This window comes from Rosa chinensis, chromosome 2 (genome assembly GCF_002994745.2).
Source record: "Rosa chinensis cultivar Old Blush chromosome 2, RchiOBHm-V2, whole genome shotgun sequence".
Lineage (NCBI taxonomy): Eukaryota > Viridiplantae > Streptophyta > Magnoliopsida > Rosales > Rosaceae > Rosa > Rosa chinensis.
This window is the reverse complement of record NC_037089.1, coordinates 57,855,627-57,877,031: the sequence shown is the minus strand read 5'-3', so window position 1 is coordinate 57,877,031 and position 21,405 is coordinate 57,855,627. Positions and strand designations below refer to the sequence as shown.

Sequence of the window (21,405 nt, the reverse complement as noted above, 5' to 3'; positions counted from 1 at the left end):
CCTGGTCAATTACGTGACCAGTTACATGACCAGTTACAGGTACTTGACCCAGAATTGATCAACATCCAAAATCAATGAAAACAAACAACCAAATAAGAAGATAAAAACACAGACATTGTTGAAAGAAAGAAAAAACCCAGAATTGATCAACATTCAATTGAGTCCTCTAATCTCATTTAATTGAGTCCTCATGTGTGCCAAACGTGGGATGAGTCTTATTTTCTTACATAAGTTACTCCAATCCAGTCCAATCCCATGTAACAAACATATCCCAAAAGTATAAACAGAAAAGCTAGTAAAAACAGAAACAAAATGAAGAAATTATACCATGAAATTAGATTGCTAGCAAGGTAAATATGCAGTTCCCCAACTTTAGATAACAAAATTCTCGTACAAGTCAAGCTTTAGATAACCACCGTCTTTTCCTTGTTTTCTTCCACACCAGAATTGTTTACCACTACCCTGTTCAGGAACCCCCAAAAAAAAAAAGGAAAGAAGAAATGCTTAATCACCACACAGAAAATAGAAAAAGTACAATTATAATAGAATCAACCACTAAACCTGAACCAAAGTATTACAATTAAGGAGTTACAATAGCCCATGGACAACGTATTAAAAAAAGAGATTATACAGACATTAGCCCATCGACATGAAAAGAAAAAAAATGTGCAATTTGGGAAACCAAATTAGTTAAATGGAGAAGAACAGAGGGGTTACCTGGAACCATAATTGCTCAAATACCTGCAAATTTCAAAGAAAACCACAGGAGAAAATCAATTAGGTAGGAAACTCCATGGTATCTGGGTTTTTCATGTGAATCTAAATTCTTCAGTTACATAATCTCTGAAATGCCGCTTAGTGTCTTCTTTGGCAACGTGGTTCTTGACAGCTTTGAGAAGGTGGCGGTATGCCTTAGCAACTTGCAAAGCTTCAGCATTCATTTCCAACAACTCTCTAGCTTATACAACCTCTTCTATTTCTCCACCCTGCATCATCAATTGAGGGGTTTCTCATCATGAATGGGCATACTCATAAGTCAATTTTGAAAACTCCATGGTAACAACAGATAAACGAAAACCAATTCATAAAACACAGACTCTAATTTTGAGAAAGGCGAATACGAAAGTTAAAAATCAACAAAAACATTACTCAAATCTACAGGAGGAGAAAAACAACAGAAGAAGCAGAACCATTAGCAAAATTACACAACCAACAGATGCATACAGCTGCTATAAGACATTGAGAGCTTAATTCGAAAAGAAGGGTTATGGGTGCCAATGAAACAAGATTGAAACTTGACTAGAGTCTAGAATCCAACAGTTCAAGCACAATGAATCATAAAAAGGGTTGAATTTCACAAAAACTCACAGAAATTAAATTAAAGCATGAAACTTTCTATGTTATCTAATTGAAAACTGCGAATTGCAAATCAAACGTATCAATTAAAGTTTGAAAGGGTTGAAATTTCATACCAACGAAGAGCGATTTAGGGCTAGATGTGAGAGAGGCTGAGAGAGAAGGCTTTGGGGGTTTTCTTTTGGTTCGGAAAGATCTGGTTTCAGTCTTCAGAGCAGCCGCGCGCGCAGAGAGAAAGAGAGAGCAAGAGCTACTGAGCGATGAAGAAGCTGAAGCCGCCGGTTCCGATCTGGTTTTGAGCCGCTGAGACAAAGTGATATGTATAAGAGAGAGAGAGAACGACAACAACTGAGCCGCTGAGCGAGAGAGAGAGAGGACTGAGCGGAGAGACTGAACACGGAGGACCAGTGACGGGAAGTTCCGATCCGATCTGCTTCAGAGAGATCGAGAACAGAGAGAAAGAGAAAGAGGGATGCGGTAGAGAACAGGGATTGAGAGAAATAGGCTAGGGTTTTTTTTATGAGAAAATAGATTTAATAAGAGAATTGGGCTCGTAGTTGTTCTCTAGTTGCGACGGCATTTTAGACGCAGTCGCCAAGCATTGGAAGTTTGCGACTGCAAACGTTCGCCGAAGATAAATATTAAAGTTTGGCTACCCCATTGCCACGGCGTAGCAACTCAGTCGCAAGTTTTACGACGGTGTAATTTTGCCGAAGCAAAAAGTCAATTTTTTGCGACGGCAAAAGGGTGCCGACGCGAAACGGGGTAGCCGTTGCAATTATTTTTTGTAGTGAAAGATTAGGTTCGCAACTTAAAACCCACTGCTTATACGCAGCTCTCCTCATCAAACAATTTTCCGACCATACGGAGGTCTATAGCTAGGCGTGAGGGACTCATTGGAGGGCCTAGCAGGGACTCACCCGAAAGGGTATAAGCTTTCGCTCCGACCAATTTTAGATGGACGACGCACTTGCACTAATTATGCTCATAATAAGGCACAAAGCCATGCTTCAGTATCAACTCCATAAGAAAACCCTCCTTGACTGGGGGACTTCAGGGACTTGTACATACAGCCCAGCATAATTAGCAACGGTCATGCACATGCCTCAGGGCATCACCTTCGAGCTTCGCTCTCTTGCCTCTGTGGCACCACCTGAGCTTCCCGACACCCCCCAAGCTTCGTGCTCTTGCCTCCACGGTACCCCATGAGCTTCCCGCTCACGCCTTCTCGGCATCCCCAAGCTTCCCACTCACACCTTCCCGGCACCCCTGAGCTTTCATGCTCTTGCCTTCCCGACAAACCCGAGATTGACACTCACGTCTCCTCGACATAGTACACATTAATGGAATATTGAATTTTTCTACCATTTGTCATTTGCAATAAATCGAATTCTTTTCGCGTTCCATTAATACTTGCAAAAACCAAATAATCACAAACGTTCGCATAGCCATTGTTCATGAGTTACGAACTCTTACCTTCATGGCACTCATACAACTTACACCTCACGAGCATAACCTCGTCAAACTCGGCCTCGTTCGTTTTTTTTCTTGCGCGCATCACGCATTTATCATATGCAATTCGTATACTCATTCTTAGTATGCTCAAACAACCATATGCGTTCTCGAGCCTATACGTCATAAACGATCATACTCGATGACATTCACATGTATACATCAACATGTATCATGCACCTTGTACATTTTTATATGCTAATGCATATCAATGCAACTCACATACGTTACCCAATACAACAAGCATTCTCCATATGCGTGCTTTTGTCTTTGTGTGTAGGTTAACGAGTCCCTTCTTACTTAAGGAGTTCGGGGACTTGTAGGGGCTAAGCGCCTCTTGGACGTCACTTATGCTTGATAACATCATGTTTATAACTCCCGAACCAAGAAGCACCTCTTACTTAGGGACTTCGGGGACTTGTAGATACCTCTCACTAGCATGACTAATTTTCTATCTCACCAAGCATAAGTAACACCTTCTTAGGGGACCCACAAGCCATGGTGGGTCCCAACCACGACATGCATGCTGTAGCCCGACATACAACCAACCCTGTGGTAGTCGGAAGTGGCCAAGACCTCACCGGAAAGCAACCTTCCCGGCCTTGCCAAGTTACCTTCACAACATGCCTTTGAAGACTAGAAAAGGGAATTCTTTGTCCCATATTGAAGAAAATGTAAATGAGAGAGGTTCCCTTACCTATAAAAGGAACCCCTCCTCCCACTTAAACTCCACTCCATTACACACTTTGTAATCCTATTGGGCCGTAAGACCCAATACACTAGTTAAAGCTTTCAAGTAGACGTAGTCTCCTACTAAGGCGGGAGACGAATCACTAGACATCTCGTGTCACACACACACACTTTCTCTCTCTCTCTCAACGTTAATTAGATCCCCTCGGTCACGAACATTAACATAGACTAAATTTCACCATTCTCACTAATATCGAGAGCTTGGAGCAAGCAGAAGGAGGTGACAACCACCACATCATAATCTTGATATCCCATCTCCACTACCTTTTCCGGAATCATCAATAGTCACTCTTTACGCCCTATTTTTTTTATGTATTTGATGTTTAGTAGAATGTTGAAGTTGTGTATCTAGCTATAAGTAGTGAGTAGTGAACTAGTACGGGCTAACGTTGAAATATCTAGCCAAACTTGCTTTTATTGATGCTTTTGTTTATAAATTCATGCAAATTCATTTTGTCTTCCTCACATGCTAATTCAATAGTTGAATGCATCACTTAGACCTAATCAATATGATTCAATGTGTTTGCCATGACATGCAGTTTTTCTTAGAGATTGATTACCTTTAGGCAAAGGGGAGCATGAAAAGCACCATGTCTGCATGTGAGGGTAATGAGCTAAAATTACCTAGAGATAAGAGTGGTTGGCTTGCTTGGTTACCTAAACTCTAAGATTTATGCATTTAGGGACAAAAGATTGAGACCTATCTGGTAATTGAATTTGCCTCTAGATAGTTAACCCTAGACTTATCTGATTAGAGTTAATAAAATCAAAGGGGTTTAAGCCTTAATAGTCCTATCCAGATGCTAAGAGGGTAGTTGGACAATTAGTTTTGCATCATTCATATTCAATCCTTTACCACTTGCAAGAGAGACAAAAGGTGAAACCCGATGTCATAACTCCCATCCATTTGATAACAACTTGTTTAGTCTAGCTAGTTTAGTTTACATTACTTTCTTTAGTTGTTTCAATTTGATTTGAAACTATATTCTCAACATCATAATAAATTCTCTACACACCATCTTGCATATACTTACCATGAACTTTGGTTCACGAGTGAGCCTTTGTTTGTGATTGTACATTTGTATATTCTCTCTAGTTTAGCTTAGGACTTCCCTAGCTAGAGTGGATTTACTAATTCCTTGAGTACAATATCCCTTACTCTAAATCCCACTACACTATAACTTGGCCCTTATACTTGAGGGTGGCTTCATTGCTAACAAAAGGCTGAATAATATTGTTTGTTTTACAAGACTATGGGAAGCTTTATTACTCACTCGTCTTGGAATTCGCCAACTACAAACTTGAAAAGACTAAACTAACAACTTGATTTCAACCAAATATTACCAGAAACACAACGCAGTTATGACAGATTCAGCTAAACATAACTTCAATTTATAACCCATGCGCAGGAATAATGGAGTCATTACATCTCAACTCTCGTCCAGCCAAGAAGACCAAGAAACCATATTGTGAGGTCCCGAATTTTGAAGTTAGTCGAATTTTATTTTTGAGGTTGGAAATGAGAAGTAGACGTCACCATAAGTTTGCAGCATTTTTGGGTGAAGTTTTAGGATTCCCGAGCTATTTTAAAGGAATTTTTGAAGTTTAGTTGGAAATCAAATTAGGTGGCGATGTGGCGTGTTACCATTGGTCGGTAGGCTTGACTTGGAGACCAAGTAGCAGCAGCAAAATGTGTCTTGCATGTGCAAGATAAGATTGACATTTGTCAAATGGTGGCATAAGGTTTTTGTGTGCTTGACAAGTGGCACAAGCTTGTCGATGTTTTGGATTTGAGTTAGATTCAACAGTTATTTCTACGAGGTTCGATTTACAATTGATATTCTAGAAAGCGATACGTATTACTGAGGTGAGTGAGTTGTGTAATATGTTTCAAATATTCTTATTTGCTATAAAAATGGTGGAAAAATATGATTTTATCTATTTACAAAATATCTCTCTATTTTCAAGTGAAGCATGTCTATTTGAGAGATATGCGGAGTTTATATATATTATGTGCTGGATCCATTGTTTGACTAGTCATAGAACATGAGACCTTCTTGATTGATTATGTCAAAGTAAGGATGTGTCACGGTGGTATAAGGCTAGAGAAGGCCAATAGGGGGCCTGTGGGGTACACTAAATTGAGGGATAATCAATCAGAACGGATAATGTGATGTGATGAGTTGCTGTGAATTGATATGTATACGATATACTATTTTCTAGTGTGTTTAAAATGATATGGCTTTACTGGCATATTACATAATCTACTAACTGAGTGCATGGTTTTGCTCACCCACCCATTCCTAATACATTTTCCAGATAAGTACTTAGATTTTGACGAGCCGAAATGGGTTAGATGAGCCTAGAATGAAGAGCCTAAAAGGAAGAACTTATTTATATTCTGCTTTGTAAAACTCACCCTCGGAGTCGGGGGTCAGGTACTTAAAATCCACTGACACCGGGTTTGAGGCGTGACACATACAACCTCATTTGTGACACCACTAACTAGCCACCCAGAGTTCACCCAACTAGTCCTTGATCGAGCTAGCCTACACTCTTTGTGACTCCCACCCGACCAAATTCAATTGTTGGACACTCCGACCTGGGACTACAGTAAAACCTGCCACCATCCTACTGTCGATACCATGCCATCACCTTCGTCTCTTCACCATCATCTCCTTGGCCGTCACCTCCCCTCGCTTGTACCATCTTAGAAACACCAAAATCAGATATGCAATTACCAAATACATACCCTCTCCCTTGGTAGCCACCGTAACACGCCCACACAAGACCCCAACCTCCACTTGTGTGCAGATCGGATCAATCCCATCGACCTCACCCCTATGAATTCTAAACCCAATCCATCCTTGACGACACCAACCCATCCCTGAAATACTTCCGAGAAAAAGATAACCTCACCCACCAACCACTAACCCATCACTACTCATTTTTGCCATCGCCTTCGACCCAAAACTAGACCAACTCAACCATCTAGAAGGCCAGATCGATGATTGCCTCTGCCTAAACTCAATGGTATGGAGCGTGGCTCTGCAGATCGAGTTTGCTATAACCTTTAGCGGTGTGTGCACTCAATTAGCACTCCCCGATCTCGCACACCCACCATCCCCTGTTGCACCTGCAGAAAGACAATGACCAGAAGCTTACCTGTCAGACGATGATGCCACGAGGACGCGCCGTTAGACGGTAGAGAAGAGTCAGTGAAGACTGCAAACGTGTGCGACGCGTTTTACAGCAGCGATAGGGTTTTTTTTTCCTAAGATGATCTTGACCAAACAATGCTTGATCTCCATTCTCAAAAAAATTAAAAAAAAATTAAAAAAAAATGCTTGATCTCGGGTCAACAGCAATTAAAGTTTAAATGATTTTCTGTTTTTTGTTTCTTCTTTTGAAAAACAGGCTAGTGCAAACTAAACCATTTTCAAAATTTAATATCGTCAATACCTCATATACAATTCATTTTTGGACAATTTTAGATGCAGTTTTCAAATTAAACAATTAATGTCATGCTTTGAACAAAAATAATTAGAACTTCATAAGGAACGTATTGAATGTACTTTTGTGATAAAAATAAGTGAAAATTTGATCAGTCAAAAAAGCATTCATTTTGATTAAGAAATTAATCGCACTAGTTTCCTAACTTAACATAAAAAAAAATTCAAGGTATACCCTGAAAATAAATGTGAATTCACGAATCAAAAAACATGGCATGGTTATATTCGTTTCATCCTTGATCAATCCTTGGATATATAAACAATGGTTCAGGATTTGAATGTATTGCACTTTTTTTATCAAATACAGAATCAAGTTTTATAGTTGGCTACACGATCTGTTGTTACTGTGCAATTGTATCACTCTTTTAATTTGAAATGCTTAGTTCAAAATCCCTGAACATGAGGAATATACTTGTCAACCTTTTGATGTTTTACTCTATTGCTTCATCAAATTTTAGTTTTGGACATGGGCAAACAACTTTTAATGTGCTGGATTATGGTGCTGTTGGAGATGGCGATACAGATGATTCTGAAGTAATAAATCATTTTTCTTTCGTACGTTATTGCATATGTTCCTTCTTAATGAATTAATATTATTTTTTTAATTAATTATATATTTGCATGAAAACTAGGCATTCTTAAAAGCATGGAATGCCTCATGTTCAACCAACGCTAGTAACGGGACACCAACACTAGTAATACCAGCAGAGAGAACATTCCTTTTGCAACCTACCATCTTCTCAGGTTCTTGCAATTCTAACGACGGTATCCGGGTCGAGGTAGGAAATTGAAGTAGAAATTAAATTGTTGTAATCATTCATATATGGATCAGGATTTCAAACTATAACAATCATTTTCAACTTACTGTTGCAGATTCTGGGGAAAATTGTGGCACCCAAAAATCCAGATGAATGGAAAGGGTGTGTAGAATCTTGGTTATCTTTTCGAAATTTGAGCAACCTCATAATAAATGGAACGGGAGAAATTAATGGCCAAGGTTCACTTTGGTGGAGCAATATTACCACCCAACCTAACAAAGTAATAATGAATGTAAATTATTGTTTTTTGCACATAATTTACATTCTCATCATTATCTATCTTAATGCTATCTTATCCGTACATATATTAGTTAATGTATATGAGCTTCTCTAAACATTAAAATTACCGCTCATTTGTAGGTGATCAAGGTCAACTGCGCACGACCAAAGGTTAACTAAAATCTTTTATACATCACAAGTACGCTTTAAGCTAAATAAATCAATGTTTCTGTAAGATAGAACGAGGGCATTTTACTTGTTACGTACTATGCACAAATTTGAAAGTAAAATAAAATGATGACTCTTTTACCATAATTTGTAATAAATTCGATAGATTTTAGTTGTCATTTTTTTGAACTCTACTACCAAAATGCATACTTTGCAGGCTCTACACCTTTTCAAATGCAGTAATCTTCAGTTAAGCGGACTCGCACATATTGACAGTCCAAAGGCTCATATTAGCATCAACCGTAGCAATAATGTCACCGTCTCTAATCTTCATATTCGTGCACCTGAAGATAGTCCTAACACGGATGGTATTGACATCTCTGTCTCAACACATGTCAATATTCATGACTCAACAATAGCAACTGGTAATCTTAATTCTCTTTCATGCATGCGTGAATCTACTAATCAACCTTATAAATCATTAACTATATGTGATGTAAGTTCTTGTCAAATAATTTTCTTTTGGGAATTCATGATAACAGGTGATGATTGTATTGCCATTAATAATGGTTCATCTTTTATCAATATCACCAATATTGCATGTGGACCTGGTCATGGAATTAGGTTTGTATACATTTTGCAATTATATAATTGCATCCATGTAATTTGCTTAGAATAAGTACCCTGGTGATAAATCTCTAACTTCTCCCTGTATTTTAAAGTGTGGGAAGTTTAGGTGTGAATGAAAGTTACCAGACGGTAGAAGAGATACAAGTACGAAATTGTAGTTTCAACGGTACACAAAATGGAGCGAGAATTAAGACATGGCAGGTAAGTGATTTTAATCATTTTATTATACGGTTGCTATTTTTATTTTTATTTCAATTTTCTTTTTTGGTTCGGGTGAAAACCAATATAGTGTCCGATGGATATTGAACTCAACTACTTGAAATGGTCACTTTTTCGCTTTTTAATTAGGGTGGTTCTGGATATGCTAGGAAGATAACATTTGAACACATAACACTAATAGCCGCGAAGCATCCTATCATCATTGACCAACATTACTGTAATGGAAAGCACGACTGTAAAAAATCGGTGAGTTTTTATTTTCATGAATTATAGTAAAATTTAGTTGTCTCACGTACTGGATTATTCTAACCGCTTAGTTATGTATATGTTCAACATGATATAGACTCAGGCAGTAGAAGTGAGTGATGTCACATATAGTGATTTTCAAGGAACTTCTTCAAGTGAGGAGGCGATTGTGTTTAATTGCACCGAGACACCGGGTTGTACCAACATTATTATGAATCAAATCAATATCACTTCGGCAGTTGCTTATCAGAACATTTACGCCTTTTGTGACAATGCGAATGGAACTTATAGCACAACTGTTCCCCCAGTCCCTTGCTTGAAGACAAATGAAACAATATCTTTTAATCTATATACATAGATGTAAACTTGTTAATTAAAAGCTTTAAGCAAGCTAATCTAGCAGAATAACTGTTTGTACTTGGGAAATTCAGCTTGTCATTACGTCTAATTATTTAATAAACTCTATTCTAAAAAAAAAAAAATTATTTAATAAACTCTGAATATTTCATCCAGTCAACTTTTTTATTTCTTTTATTTCACTAACTAAACTTTAGCATATATAGATTCAGATTCAGCATGCAGATGAATATGAACAAGCCAACAAACACCGAAAGCTTTAAGCTTAAGACACTGTATATGCATCCTTCAGTATACTCAGTGTTTCTGGTGGCTTTCTCCGGGTACCTCACACAGAATGCTATACCGTTTGGGGTACCGATCAACTCCTAAATCTTGTATCAAGAACACAGCGTTAGAGGGATAAACCGTTCCGGACGGTTTATACCTCTCCGATGTCTGAGTGAGAAACTAATAGATGTATGGAGATCCAATTGTGTATATATGAGTTATTACCTGTAAAAAGTGGTTGTGCTAATGTCTTTATACTCAAGCATGGGAAGGGAGTCTCCCCTATCCTCGATGTGGGACACAGGCTCTTCTGAGGCCATATCAGTCCTCTTGTGGTGTAAATAGATGGGCGGTGTTGGCCTTGCCCCGGGCCCTGGGTGCCCAGGGTGGCGTCCCATGTGAGACCCGCCATGGTGGGGCGTGAACCCGGCCCATAGCGTAGTACCTGGGAGTACCGATGAGGCTCAGGGGCTAGTGCTAAACTTAGTTGAGACTCCCCAGTATGTACAAGTCCCCCAAGTTCCCGTTCAAAATGTTTCTTGGGTGGGGACTTATTATTTATTTTTATTTTTTTTAGTCTCAAGGTTTGGCACTAGTGTGCCTATAGGTAGTCCCCCAAGTTCCCTCAGAAGAGAAATCTTGAGCGGGCTACGCTGTAGGTAAGCCACCTTCTTGGGACAAGATGAGGTTGAGTCCCTGGGACTGGACCGGGTGGAGAATTCGAGCCTCCGGTACCCTATGGGGTAGAAATTTGAGCCTCTGGTACCCAATGGGGTAAAGAGAGGGCTTGGCTCCGATACCCGATGGGGTAGAAAATTTGAGCCTCCGGTACCCAATGGGGCAAAGAGAGGGCTTGGCTCCGATACCCGATGGGGTGGAGAATTTGAGCCTCCGGTGCCCAATGGGGCAAAGAGAGGGCTTGGCTCCGATGCCCGATGGGGTGGAGAATTTGAGCCTCCGGTGCCCAATGGGGCAAAGAGAGGGCTTGGCTCCGATGCCCGATGGGGTGGAGAATTTGAGCCTCCGGTACCCAATGGGGTAAAGAGAGGGGTTGGCTCCGATATCCGATGAGGTGGAGAATTTGAGCCCCCCCAATGGGGCAAAGAGAGGGGTTGGCTCCGATACCCGATGAGGTGGAGAATTTGAGCCTCCGGTACCCAATGGGGCAAAGAGAGGGGTTGGCTCCGATACCCGATGGGGTGGAGAATTTGAGCCTCAGGTGCCCAATGGGGCAAAGAGAGGGGTTGGCTCCGATGCCCGATGGGGTGGAGAATTTGAGCCTCAGGTGCCCAATGGGGCAAAGAGAGGGGTTGGCTCCGATGCCCGATGGGGTGGAGAATTTGAGCCTCCGGTGCCCAATGGGGCAAAGAGAGGGCTTGGCTCCGATGCCCGATGGGGTGGAGAATTTGAGCCTCCGGTGCCCAATGGGGCAAAGAGAGGGCTTGGCTCCGATGCCCGATGGGGTGGAGAATTTGAGCCTCCGGTGCCCAATGGGGCAAAGAGAGGGCTTGGCTCCGATGCCCGATGGGGTGGAGAGTTTGAGCCTCCGGTGCCCAATAGGGCAAAGAGAGGGCTTGGCTCCGATGCCCGATGGGGTGGAGAATTTGAGCCTCCGGTGCCCAATGGAGCAAAGAGAGGGCTTGGCTCCGATGCCCGATGGGGTGGAGAATTTGAGCCTCCGGTGCCCAATGGGGCAAAGAGAGGGCTTGGCTCCGATGCCCGATGGGGTGGTGAATTTGAGCCTCCGGTACCCAATGGGTTAAAGAGAGGGCTTGGCTCCGATACCCGATGGGGTGGAGAATTTGAGCCTCTGGTGCCCAATGGGGCAAAGAGAGGGCTTGGATCCGATACCCGATGGGGTGGGCGTTGCATGTCGGCCACGTGGGGCAGACTGGGTTGTGCAATAAATGCCCATCCCTTCTTCTGCCAAGGCTTCAAGAAATGGGGGAATGCGTGGGACACGTGTAGAGATCCTACGGTTGAGGGCGTTTCGGTTTCGACGGCCTTGATGCATTGGAGATTGAATTTAAGAGGGAAACCGACTGTTTTCCCTCACTTTCGCGAAAAAGAAGCTCAGGAGACTTGGAAGGTTTGCAGCGGAGAGAAAGGGAAAACCAAGGGAGAAGTGTGAGTGCCTGTGGAGTGAGATCGATCTTCTGCCGAAGAAGAGGTTAGATCTCTCCCTCTGCCTGTACGATTTTACTTATTTATTTGCTAGGTCTGTTTCTGTTCCTGCCAAGGCAGTTTTCTGTTTGTGTTTTTGTTCCTCTTGTTTGCATAAAGACAGAAACGAACAATGCCAGTGTCGTTGTCTATTTGCCTTAGATTTTCGGGTTTGTTTCATTTTCTGGGTTTTTCTTTGGATTTCTGGGTTTTGGGTTGAATTTTTGGGTTTTTCTGGGTTTTGGCTTGAATTTCTGGGTTTTTCTGGGTTGAGTTTCTGGGTTTTGGGTTGAATTTCTAGGTTTTCTAGGTTTTTTCTTTGAATTTCTGGGTTTTGGTTAGGCTAACCCTTGTGCTTCTAGTTCCAGATATAGCAAGATTTGAGGTCCCCGGTACCGTAGTTAGGATGGAATCAGAAGCCAGGGGTGGGGATACGGGATCGTCGTACCAGTCCTCTGCCAGGCAAGCTGAAGTGGATATCGACCGGTACTTAGGCCGGGTTGATCAATTAGCGGAGAACACGGGGTCCTCGACTGGGGTGTTCTCGGAGAGTAGTGAGGAGTCCGACGAGGGTGAGAGCGAAGGTGGATCCACTGAGGCCCCGATAGTCACAGTGGCCATTCCCGAGGGCATTCCAAAGCCGAGGTACACACTTGCGGATGAGACCGTATGCGACGAACCTGGGAGAAGCATGACGATGAAGGAGATCATCGACATGCGACTGAAGTGGAGGATACCGGACGCGGTGGAGCTTAGGCCTCTTAGGGATGGGGAGATGGCCGCGAATCCTGCCCCGGGGTGGGTGGCGCTGCACTAGAATCAACTCCACCAAGGGTTGTCGCTACCACTGCCCCGGTGCCTACAGTATCTGCTACGGATGCTGAACCTGTCCCCGGGGCAGCTGACCCCGAATGCCGTTCGCCAAATATACAGTATGATGGCTATGTGGGACTTGTGCCAACAAGGGTGGCCATCCAGAAACGAGTTCCGCGCAGTACATCGGGTACTGTACTCTAGGAAGCAGTCTTGTGAGGGTACGGTTACCTTTGCCGCTAGGGATTACGAGCCGCTAGTTACCGACATGCCTTCCTCGATGAGCAAAAGGTGGAGGAACAAAGTGTTCCTAGTTGGAGGGCGGTGGCATATAAAAAATAAGAAGTGGTAGCTGACCGGTACTTTCCAAGCTATAGAGGACCAGTCCTATACTCTATCCGAAGTAGAAAGGAAGAGGATAGCCCGGGTATATGCCGTGTGGTCAGAGAAAGAGAGGAGCTCTTATAGATTCATCCGGCACTCTATACTTTATAGGCTAGGGTTAAGGTGGCTCCCCGGTAAGGGACTTAAAATACTATACGTAGATATAGTTTTTTGTTTTTGTTTTTGTTTTTTTTTTTTTGTCACTCGTCCTTTTTACTTTCAACTAATCTTTGAACTGATTGCAGTGAAAGCGCCGAAGAAGAAACCCCGGAAAGGCAAGGAGGAGGACAGGATGGATGATGCCCAATTGATGGACATGCTGATGGGCCAGGGAGAAGACACCCTACACATCGACGTCAACCTAGGGTCGAAAGGTACGAGTCGGTCCATTGAAGAAACCCTTCTAGAGATCACCGATGAGGGATACGGTGAACCTGATCCTGACGCTCCCGTGACCCACGTTGCGCAGCCCTCCATGGCCGATGTTATTATGATAGATGACACCGGAATGGGAAAAGTACCGGCCCCAGTGCCTATTTCCTCTCGTTCCACTGGGAGCGATGAGACATTACTCCCCGGTGAGAAGAAGAGATCCCACAGGCACCGGCATCGGACTGATAAGGAGGTGATGTACACTGGCCGGGATGTCCAAGGTACTAGTGCGAAGAGGCAAAAGAAAGATCACCCGGGATCAGAGTCGTTGCCTTCTCTTGGCCTGTTATCTCCCGCCATTCCGGTAATCCCCAAGAGGCCCATCAAGCAGCTGCTGAGTGAGTACGGGGTTGCCGATGAAAAGTTCGTGCGGTCCATGCTTGGGGATCTGAAGGATATTGACCTCGACCGGGTTCGGGCCAAGGATAACACTCCCCAGGAGAATCGCCGTTTCACCTGGGAATCAATGATGCGGGTACGTTTTGTTTTATTTGCTCTATTTTTTATTGTTATATACGTTTTAATCGGTGTATCTGCAGGCACTCTTCAATGTGTACGCCATTGACGCCAGCGAGGAAGATACTCATCTGAAGGAGGAGGTTAGCAATCTCTCCGGGCAGGTGAAGTATCTTCATGGCGAGAAGGCCAAGCTGGAGAAGGAGCGGGACTCATTGAGGGCTGAGATGGCCACCGCTAAGCAGCGGATCGCGAAGCTTGAGGGTGAGGTTGCTGAGGCGCGGGAAGAGGTAAAGAACGCCCGGGACTCCGAGAAAAAGGCTACAGAGTCTGCCGTCTCATGGAAGGAGAAGGCAGACCACCTGGAGGATTGTCTTCCCGCGGAGAGGCACGAGGCCGTGGAGGAGTACAAGTCCTCGGAAGAGCTCATCTCTATGCTAGCTGCTGCCCAAGATAAGGCTGTCATTATGAAGTTCAAGGAGTGGGTGGCGGCCGGGTATTTAGATGAAGCCAAATTCAGGCGGGGTCTCCTGGAGAAAAAGAAGAAGGATCGGGAGGCAGCGGCCAAGTCTGGTGCCGGAGGCGATCGGTTGTAAATTTTTTTTTTTTGAACTATTGTTTAATTTTGTCTGGTAGTCCAGGCTTTTTGTGAATGGGAACATCCTTAATTTGAATGGGAATTAGAAAGGAATTAAAATTTCTAGGATTTTCGTACCTTGAGCATTTGTTTGCATCACTTATTACCGGAATAAAGTAACTGACAATAGTTATGTCCGGGAATGTCCGGGGTAGGTAAAAAAATGCTAGAAATGGTCTGAATAATTCATTTTTCCATTCAAATACCATACGGTGGTTAAATACAGAATGAGTACCCGATGGGTAGCTTGCCATAGCTGTATGTCCAAAAAGCAAAAGCTAGGACAAGATGCTCCCGGAGCTACTTGTAATAGTACCGCAGGCGCTGTGTATTCCATGGATGCCTGGAAACGACCCCGTTCATATCTCGGATGAAAAAGGTTGCGGGACCTACTTCTTCAATGATCTCGTAAGGCCCTGTCCAGGATGGATCCAGTCCCCGGGGCTCTGGGTAGACTTGCTTCATGACTCAGTCCCCCAATTTTAATGTCCGGGACTGTACCTTGGCATCGTAGTAACGAGCTATCCTCCGCTTGTTTGCCAAGTTATGCATATGTGCCACATCTCTTCGTTCCTCGAGTAAATCAGCATCGAGGTGTAGGCCATCTGAGTTGGTACCCGCATTGAAGTATTCGATCCGGGGACTCTGGATTTGTATTTCAATAGGGAGTACGGCTTCTGATCCAAAAGCCATGCAGAAAGGGGTCTCCCCGGTGGCCTCCGTTGCCGTGGTTCTGATAGCCCACAACACTTCTGGGAGTTTAGCAGCCCAAAGACCCTTGGCTTCGTCAAGTTTCTTTTTCAGTATTTTCTTGATTATCTTGTTGACAGCTTCGACCTGACCGTTGGTCTGGGGGTGAGCTGGGGAAGCATAGAGGATCTTAGTGCCGAGGTTCTGTGTGTAGGCCCTCAACTCGTCATTGTCAAACTGGGTACCATTGTCCGTGACTATGGTATCCGGGACTCCGAACCTGCAGTAGATGTTCTTCCATAGGAAGCTCTTTACCTTTTCGGTGGTGATGGCAACGAGAGGTTCTGCCTCTACCCACTTTGTTTGGTAGTTTACGGCAACAATGACGTATTTGAACTGTCCCACTACTGTGGGAAGTTTACCAATCAAGTCCAAACCCCACTGACAGAACGGCCATGGTGCAAGGAGGATGGAAAGGGCGATGGGCGGTGCCCTTGGGATATTTGCATACATTTGGCATTTGTGGCAAGAACCGGATATTGTTTGAGCCAGGGCCGACATGGTTGGCCAGAAATATCCTGCCCTTAGGGTCTTGTGTTCAAGAGATCGGGCTCCGGCATGGTTACCACATACACCAGCGTGAATGTCCTTCATTATTTTGTGACCTTCCTCCTGTGTTACACACTTCAGGTTGGGAAAGCAATGCCCTCTTCTGTACAGTTTCCCATTCATGATCGTGTATCGATCTGACCTTAGCTGTAGTCTTCTGGCCTCGACCTTATCATCCGGGGCTAGGCCGTAGACCATGTATTTCAAAATTGGGTCCATCCATGAAGTTGTGTGATCCACCGAAAATATTTCTGATACCGTTTTGGAAGTGCTAGGTCCCGCGAGTATTTCGACTTTAGTGGCCCCATAAGTAGGGTTTGGAGAAGTTGATGCGAGCTTAGCAAGGGCGTCTGCCTTGTCGTTTTCTGCCCTCGGTATTTGGGTAAAAATGTAGGAGGTGAACCTCTGAACTAAAGCCCGGGCCAAGGCCTGGTAGGAGGACATGTGGGGCTCCTTTGCCTCGAAGTTACCGCTGACCTGGTTTACGACCAACTGAGAATCACTGAAGATACTAAGGTGTTGGACCCCTAGTTCCCGGGCGATCTGCAGACCTGCTATGAGTGCCTCGTATTCTGCGGCATTGTTGGATGCCTTGAAGGAAAATTTGAGGGCGTACTGGTAGACTTGATCGTCCGGGCTAATTAGCAGGATGCCGGCTCCGCTAGTTTTCTTGTTGGATGCTCCATCAACGTATAATCGCCAAGTGTTTGGCGGAGGTGGATTTGCGGCTAGTGGTTGAGGTGGTTCCTTGTCTGGTCCATGGGAAGGGATTGATTCGGAAATAAAATCTGCCGCTGCCTGGCCCTTGATGGCTGTCCGGGGTTGGTACTTGATATCGAACTCCCCCAGCTCGATGGCCCATTTAATTAGCCTGCCCGATGTCTCTGGTTTCTGCAAAACCTGTCTTAATGGGTGATTAGTGAAAACGGAGATAGAATGTGCTTGGAAGTATTGTCTGAGCTTCCGGCTGATACCAGGAGAGCCAGTGCTACTCTTTCAATGTCCGGGTAGTTGGATTCTGCACCAGTGTAACCTTTTCCAGCGTAGTACACTGGGTACTCGCAATCGGAGTCCTTCCTAATCAGGACCGAGCTCACGGCTGTTGATGATGCCGCCAGATATACGTAGAGCATTTCTCCGGGAACAGGTTTGTAGAGTAGAGGTACCTCTGACAAGTACGACTTCAAGCCAAGGAAAGCAGCTTCGTGCTCCGCTGTCCAGACTATCATCTCGACGTGCTGGGTTTTTAGCAATTTGAAGAAAGGAGTACACTTGTCCGTCAGCCTGGAGATGAATCTTAACAGGGTGGCCACCTTGCCTATAAGAGATTGGACCTCGTTCCGGTAGGTTGGGGATACCATGTTTAATATAGCCTGCACCTTCTCTGGATTGGCCTCGATTCCCCGGTGGCTAATGATGTAGCCGAGAAACCTTCCTGCCTCGACCCCGAAGATGCATTTCTGTGGGTTAAGCCGCATCCCGTTGCGCAATATGATGGTGAAGACGATTCACAAGTTGGCTACATGATCCTCCGGAGTTAAAATTTTTACCAGCATGTCGTCCACGTATACCTCCATGATAGTACCGATAACTTCCTCAAACATGGAGTTGACAAGTCGCTGGTAAGTGGCACCTGCATTCTTTAACCCGAAAGGCATGACCTGGTAGCAATAGAGACCCTTGTCTGTAGTGAAGGCAGTGTACTCCTCGTCTGCCGGGTTCATTCGAATCTGGTTGTACCCGCTGAACGCATCCATGAAGCTGAGTAACCGGTACCGGCAGTGGAGTCGATCAATTGATCGATTCGCGGGAGCGGGAAACTACCCATAAGGCACGCCCGATTGAGGTTTGTGTAGTCCACACACATGCGCCATGATCCCGGAGATTTCTTTGGTACCATTACCACGTTGGCTAACCACCGGGGGTATGTTACTTCCCTGACAAAGTTGATGGCGATCAACTTTTTTACCTCAACCTGGATAGCTCGGTACTTATCGTGTGTGAAGGCCCTTCGCTTTTGTCTTACGTGTGTTGAGTAAGGAACAATACTAAGATTGTGTGTGGCTACCTCTGAGGGTATACCGGGCATGTCCTCATAGGACCAAGCGAATGCAGATGTGTTAGAGTGGAGAAACGAGATCAATCCTTCCCTTACAACCGGAGACAGCTTTGTACCAATCCTAACAGTTCTGTCCGGGAACTGCTCTGATAGCACCACCACTTCAATGTCTTCTACGGTACCGGACCGTTCTTCGTCCTGGTCGGTATCGGCCATGGGATCCTCGTACCTGTCCAACTGAGGGTTAGTAGCTACGTGCAACATTTCAGACTTTCCCTTACCGCGGGATACAGTTAGAGAATAGCATTTCCTTGCAGAGGCCTGATCACCCCGGATCGTAGCTGTGCCGGCCGGGGTCGGCACTTTCATCATCAACATGTGACCTGCTATGAAGGTTTTCAGACGCCAAAGTGCCGGACGACCCAGGACAGCATTATAGGACGAGACGCAGTCCACTATGATGAACTCTGTCTTGATGGTTGAACAATTCGGACTTTCACCTATCGATCACGATAGGTAATCTGATCCGAGTGGTTGGACGATATCTCCTGAAAAACTAATGAGGGGCTCATTATCCTGTGACAGTTTGGCTCTTCCTCTGTTCAAAGCTTTGTATGCATCGCGAAATAATACGCTAACTGAGGCCCCGGTGTCTACGAGCACCCTGGACATTATATAGTGGTCCATTTGGAGTGTGATTAGGAAGGGATCATCATGGGGCATCCTCAGATCGGCTTCCTCCTCCTGCAGGAATGTTACCGATGTCCACTTGGTGCCACTGTTTTGCTGCGGGGCTTTGTGGAAGTTGAAAACTTCCGGACGACCGAAACTAGAATTTCGTTTCTTCCCCTGGGGGGGGCTACTCTTTCGGGCCCCCACCGTGGATCGTGAATATCTGGCCGTACATGTCGACAGCTCCTATCTCCTTAGTAGGTAGGTATCGTTGAAGCTTTCCTCTCTGGATGAGGGACTCGATGATATTTTTTAAAGCAACACACAGATTGGTATTGTGTCCGACATCCTCATGATAAGTGCAGAATTTTTCGGTATCCTGCTGGGTAAGTTTGCTCTTCGGGAATTTCCTTAGGGGTGGTCCCGGTATCTCATCCCTGTTTTCATTCCAGATAGTCTCGTATGAAGCGTTCAGGATTGTGAACACCTCATACCGGGGTGGTGGTGGTGTCCTTGGGCCCTGCTGTGCCCTCAACTCCCGGTTAGGGTGGGTGGTCTCGTAACTGTTTGACCTGGACGAGGATTCTTTGCTTCTTTTGTTTGAGGTATGGGGTGACCTGTCATGAATGTGGGCCCACTCCCTCTTTTGTGGCTCATCCCTAGTCGTCGAAGTTGGTGTGGAAAATCTTAGCTCTGGTCTGGGGGTGTCCCCATATGTTTCGAATTCGGCCTGAGCGTGTCTGATGGCAGTGGCCATCAGTTCGTCGTAGCTAGCTGGAGGATTATGGTTGATCCCGTAGAGAAATTCTCCTCGCCTTAAGCCCCTCTTGAAAGCCAGCTCAGCAAGTTCCTTATTAAGGTCCCTGCACTTAGCTGTAGCCGCCTGCCTTCGATTTACAAAAGACTTCAAAGTTTCATCTTCTCCCTACTGGACCTTCAATAGGCCCTTTGGTGTGTGTATCCCATCAGTGCGTAAGATGAATCGAGCGACAAATTTGTCAGCCAACTCCTTAAAATTCCCTACAGAACCGACCGGCAGTTCGTAGAACCAACTTAAAGCCTCCCCTGACAGGGTTTCCTGGAACATGTTACAACACATTTCGTCCGTATATCCCTTGGCGTTTGTTTGCGATCGGAAAGCCTGTAAATGCTGGTAGGGGTCTCCAACTCCCGTATAGTTGATCTTCAGTGGTTTCGATGTATTCGCTCGAATGGCTCCCCTAACCTGTTGGGTGAAAGGCCCCTGGCGGTCCTCGTAACTGTTCATAGCTCTCCAGGTGTGTCTATTTTATGTGGCATGTACCCTTGCCTGCAGGGCATGTAAGGAGTTGCTCATTTGTACGAGTAATGCTGTGTTTGCATCGGGTACCGGTGTGGTACTGTGAACTGGTTGTGGTAACGGCGGTGGTGGTAGATGCCTTAAGCTTTCCGGGAATAAGTCTACCGGTACCTGGATTAACCTCTGACTGCCCCTCGTAGGAGGTGCCGGTGCGGTGCTGGTGTCTCCTGTTATCGGGGCAGCGTTCATGCTTGCTAGCTGGGATGCTCTAGCCAGGGCCTGAGTGAGTGCCTCGTTGTGCTGGTGCCTCCGGTCTAGTGCTCGGGCCAGCGCCGTGTTTTCATCTTCCAAATCCTGCATTCTCTGTTGCGTGAGGCGGTTTGTTTCCCTATCGGTACTCCGTTGTTCCCGATCGATTCTGGATTGCTCCCTGAAGGCTGCGATCTCAGCTCGCATAGACTCCAATTCCGATACCGGAGTCACCTGATCCGAGATTATTGGGTCCAAGGATCCGAGACCATGGATTTCCCTCTCAACAGCTGACACCTCTGCTGACGAAGTTCCCGGAGAGAATATCAGTGCCCGGGCGACACTTCTCCCCTCTCCTGTCACTTCTGGCTCATTCATGTCCGGTACCCCTATCTGGCACACCAATGTTTCTGGTGGCTTTCTCCGGGTACCTCACATAGAATGCTATACCGTCTGGGGTACCGATCAACTCCTAAATCCTGTATCAAGAACACAGCGTTAGAGGGATAAACCGTTCTGGACGGTTTATACCTCTCCGATGTCTGAGTGAGAAACTAATAGATGTATGGAGATCCAATTGTGTATATATGAGTTATTACCTGTAAAAGGTGGTTGTGCTAATGTCTTTATACTCAAGCATGGGAAGGGAGTCTCCCCTATCCTCGATGTGGGACACAGGCTCTTCTGAGGCCATATCAGTCCTCTTGTGGTGTAAATAGATGGGCTGTGCTGGCCTTGCCCCGGGCCTTGGGTGCCCAGGGTGGGGTCCTATGTGAGACCCGCCATGGTGGGTCGTGAACCAGGCCCATAGCGTAGTACCTGGGAGTACCGATGGGGCTCAGGGGCTAGTGCTAAACTTAGTTGAGACTCCCCAGTATGTACACTCAGAATCTTAAATTATTTAC

General features: G+C 45.0%; 3 protein-coding genes and 1 long non-coding RNA gene across 4 annotated transcripts; 1 reads left to right on the top strand and 3 right to left on the bottom strand.

Annotated features, from left to right (window-relative positions):
- Nucleotides 1–447: 447 nt before the first annotated feature.
- Nucleotides 448–1,902, bottom strand: LOC121051855. The gene is made up of 3 exons (XR_005807221.1): nt 1,473–1,902; nt 718–986; nt 448–462 (listed from the first exon to the last, which is right to left on the bottom strand). It is a non-coding gene; the product is annotated as an uncharacterized LOC121051855 (long non-coding RNA).
- A 5,627-nt stretch (nt 1,903–7,529) lies between these two features.
- On the top strand, nt 7,530–9,861 carry LOC112184614 (probable polygalacturonase At3g15720). Its single transcript, XM_024322870.2, has 8 exons — nt 7,530–7,664; nt 7,763–7,909; nt 8,004–8,168; nt 8,553–8,760; nt 8,878–8,959; nt 9,058–9,166; nt 9,314–9,430; nt 9,528–9,861. The coding sequence occupies exons 1-8, from the start codon at nt 7,530–7,532 to the stop codon at nt 9,786–9,788; spliced, it is 1,224 nt and encodes a 407-aa protein (XP_024178638.1). The 3' UTR covers nt 9,789–9,861.
- Nucleotides 9,862–15,410: 5,549 nt separating this feature from the next.
- LOC112184613 lies at nt 15,411–17,470 on the bottom strand. Its single transcript, XM_024322869.1, has 3 exons — nt 17,216–17,470; nt 15,780–17,132; nt 15,411–15,587 (listed from the first exon to the last, which is right to left on the bottom strand). The coding sequence occupies exons 1-3, from the start codon at nt 17,468–17,470 to the stop codon at nt 15,411–15,413; spliced, it is 1,785 nt and encodes a 594-aa protein (XP_024178637.1).
- Nucleotides 17,471–19,159: 1,689 nt separating this feature from the next.
- LOC112184612 lies at nt 19,160–20,239 on the bottom strand. Its single transcript, XM_024322868.1, has 2 exons — nt 19,907–20,239; nt 19,160–19,855 (listed from the first exon to the last, which is right to left on the bottom strand). Exons 1-2 carry the CDS (start codon nt 20,237–20,239, stop codon nt 19,160–19,162), a joined length of 1,029 nt encoding a protein of 342 aa, XP_024178636.1.
- Between the last annotated feature and the right edge of the window lie 1,166 nt (nt 20,240–21,405).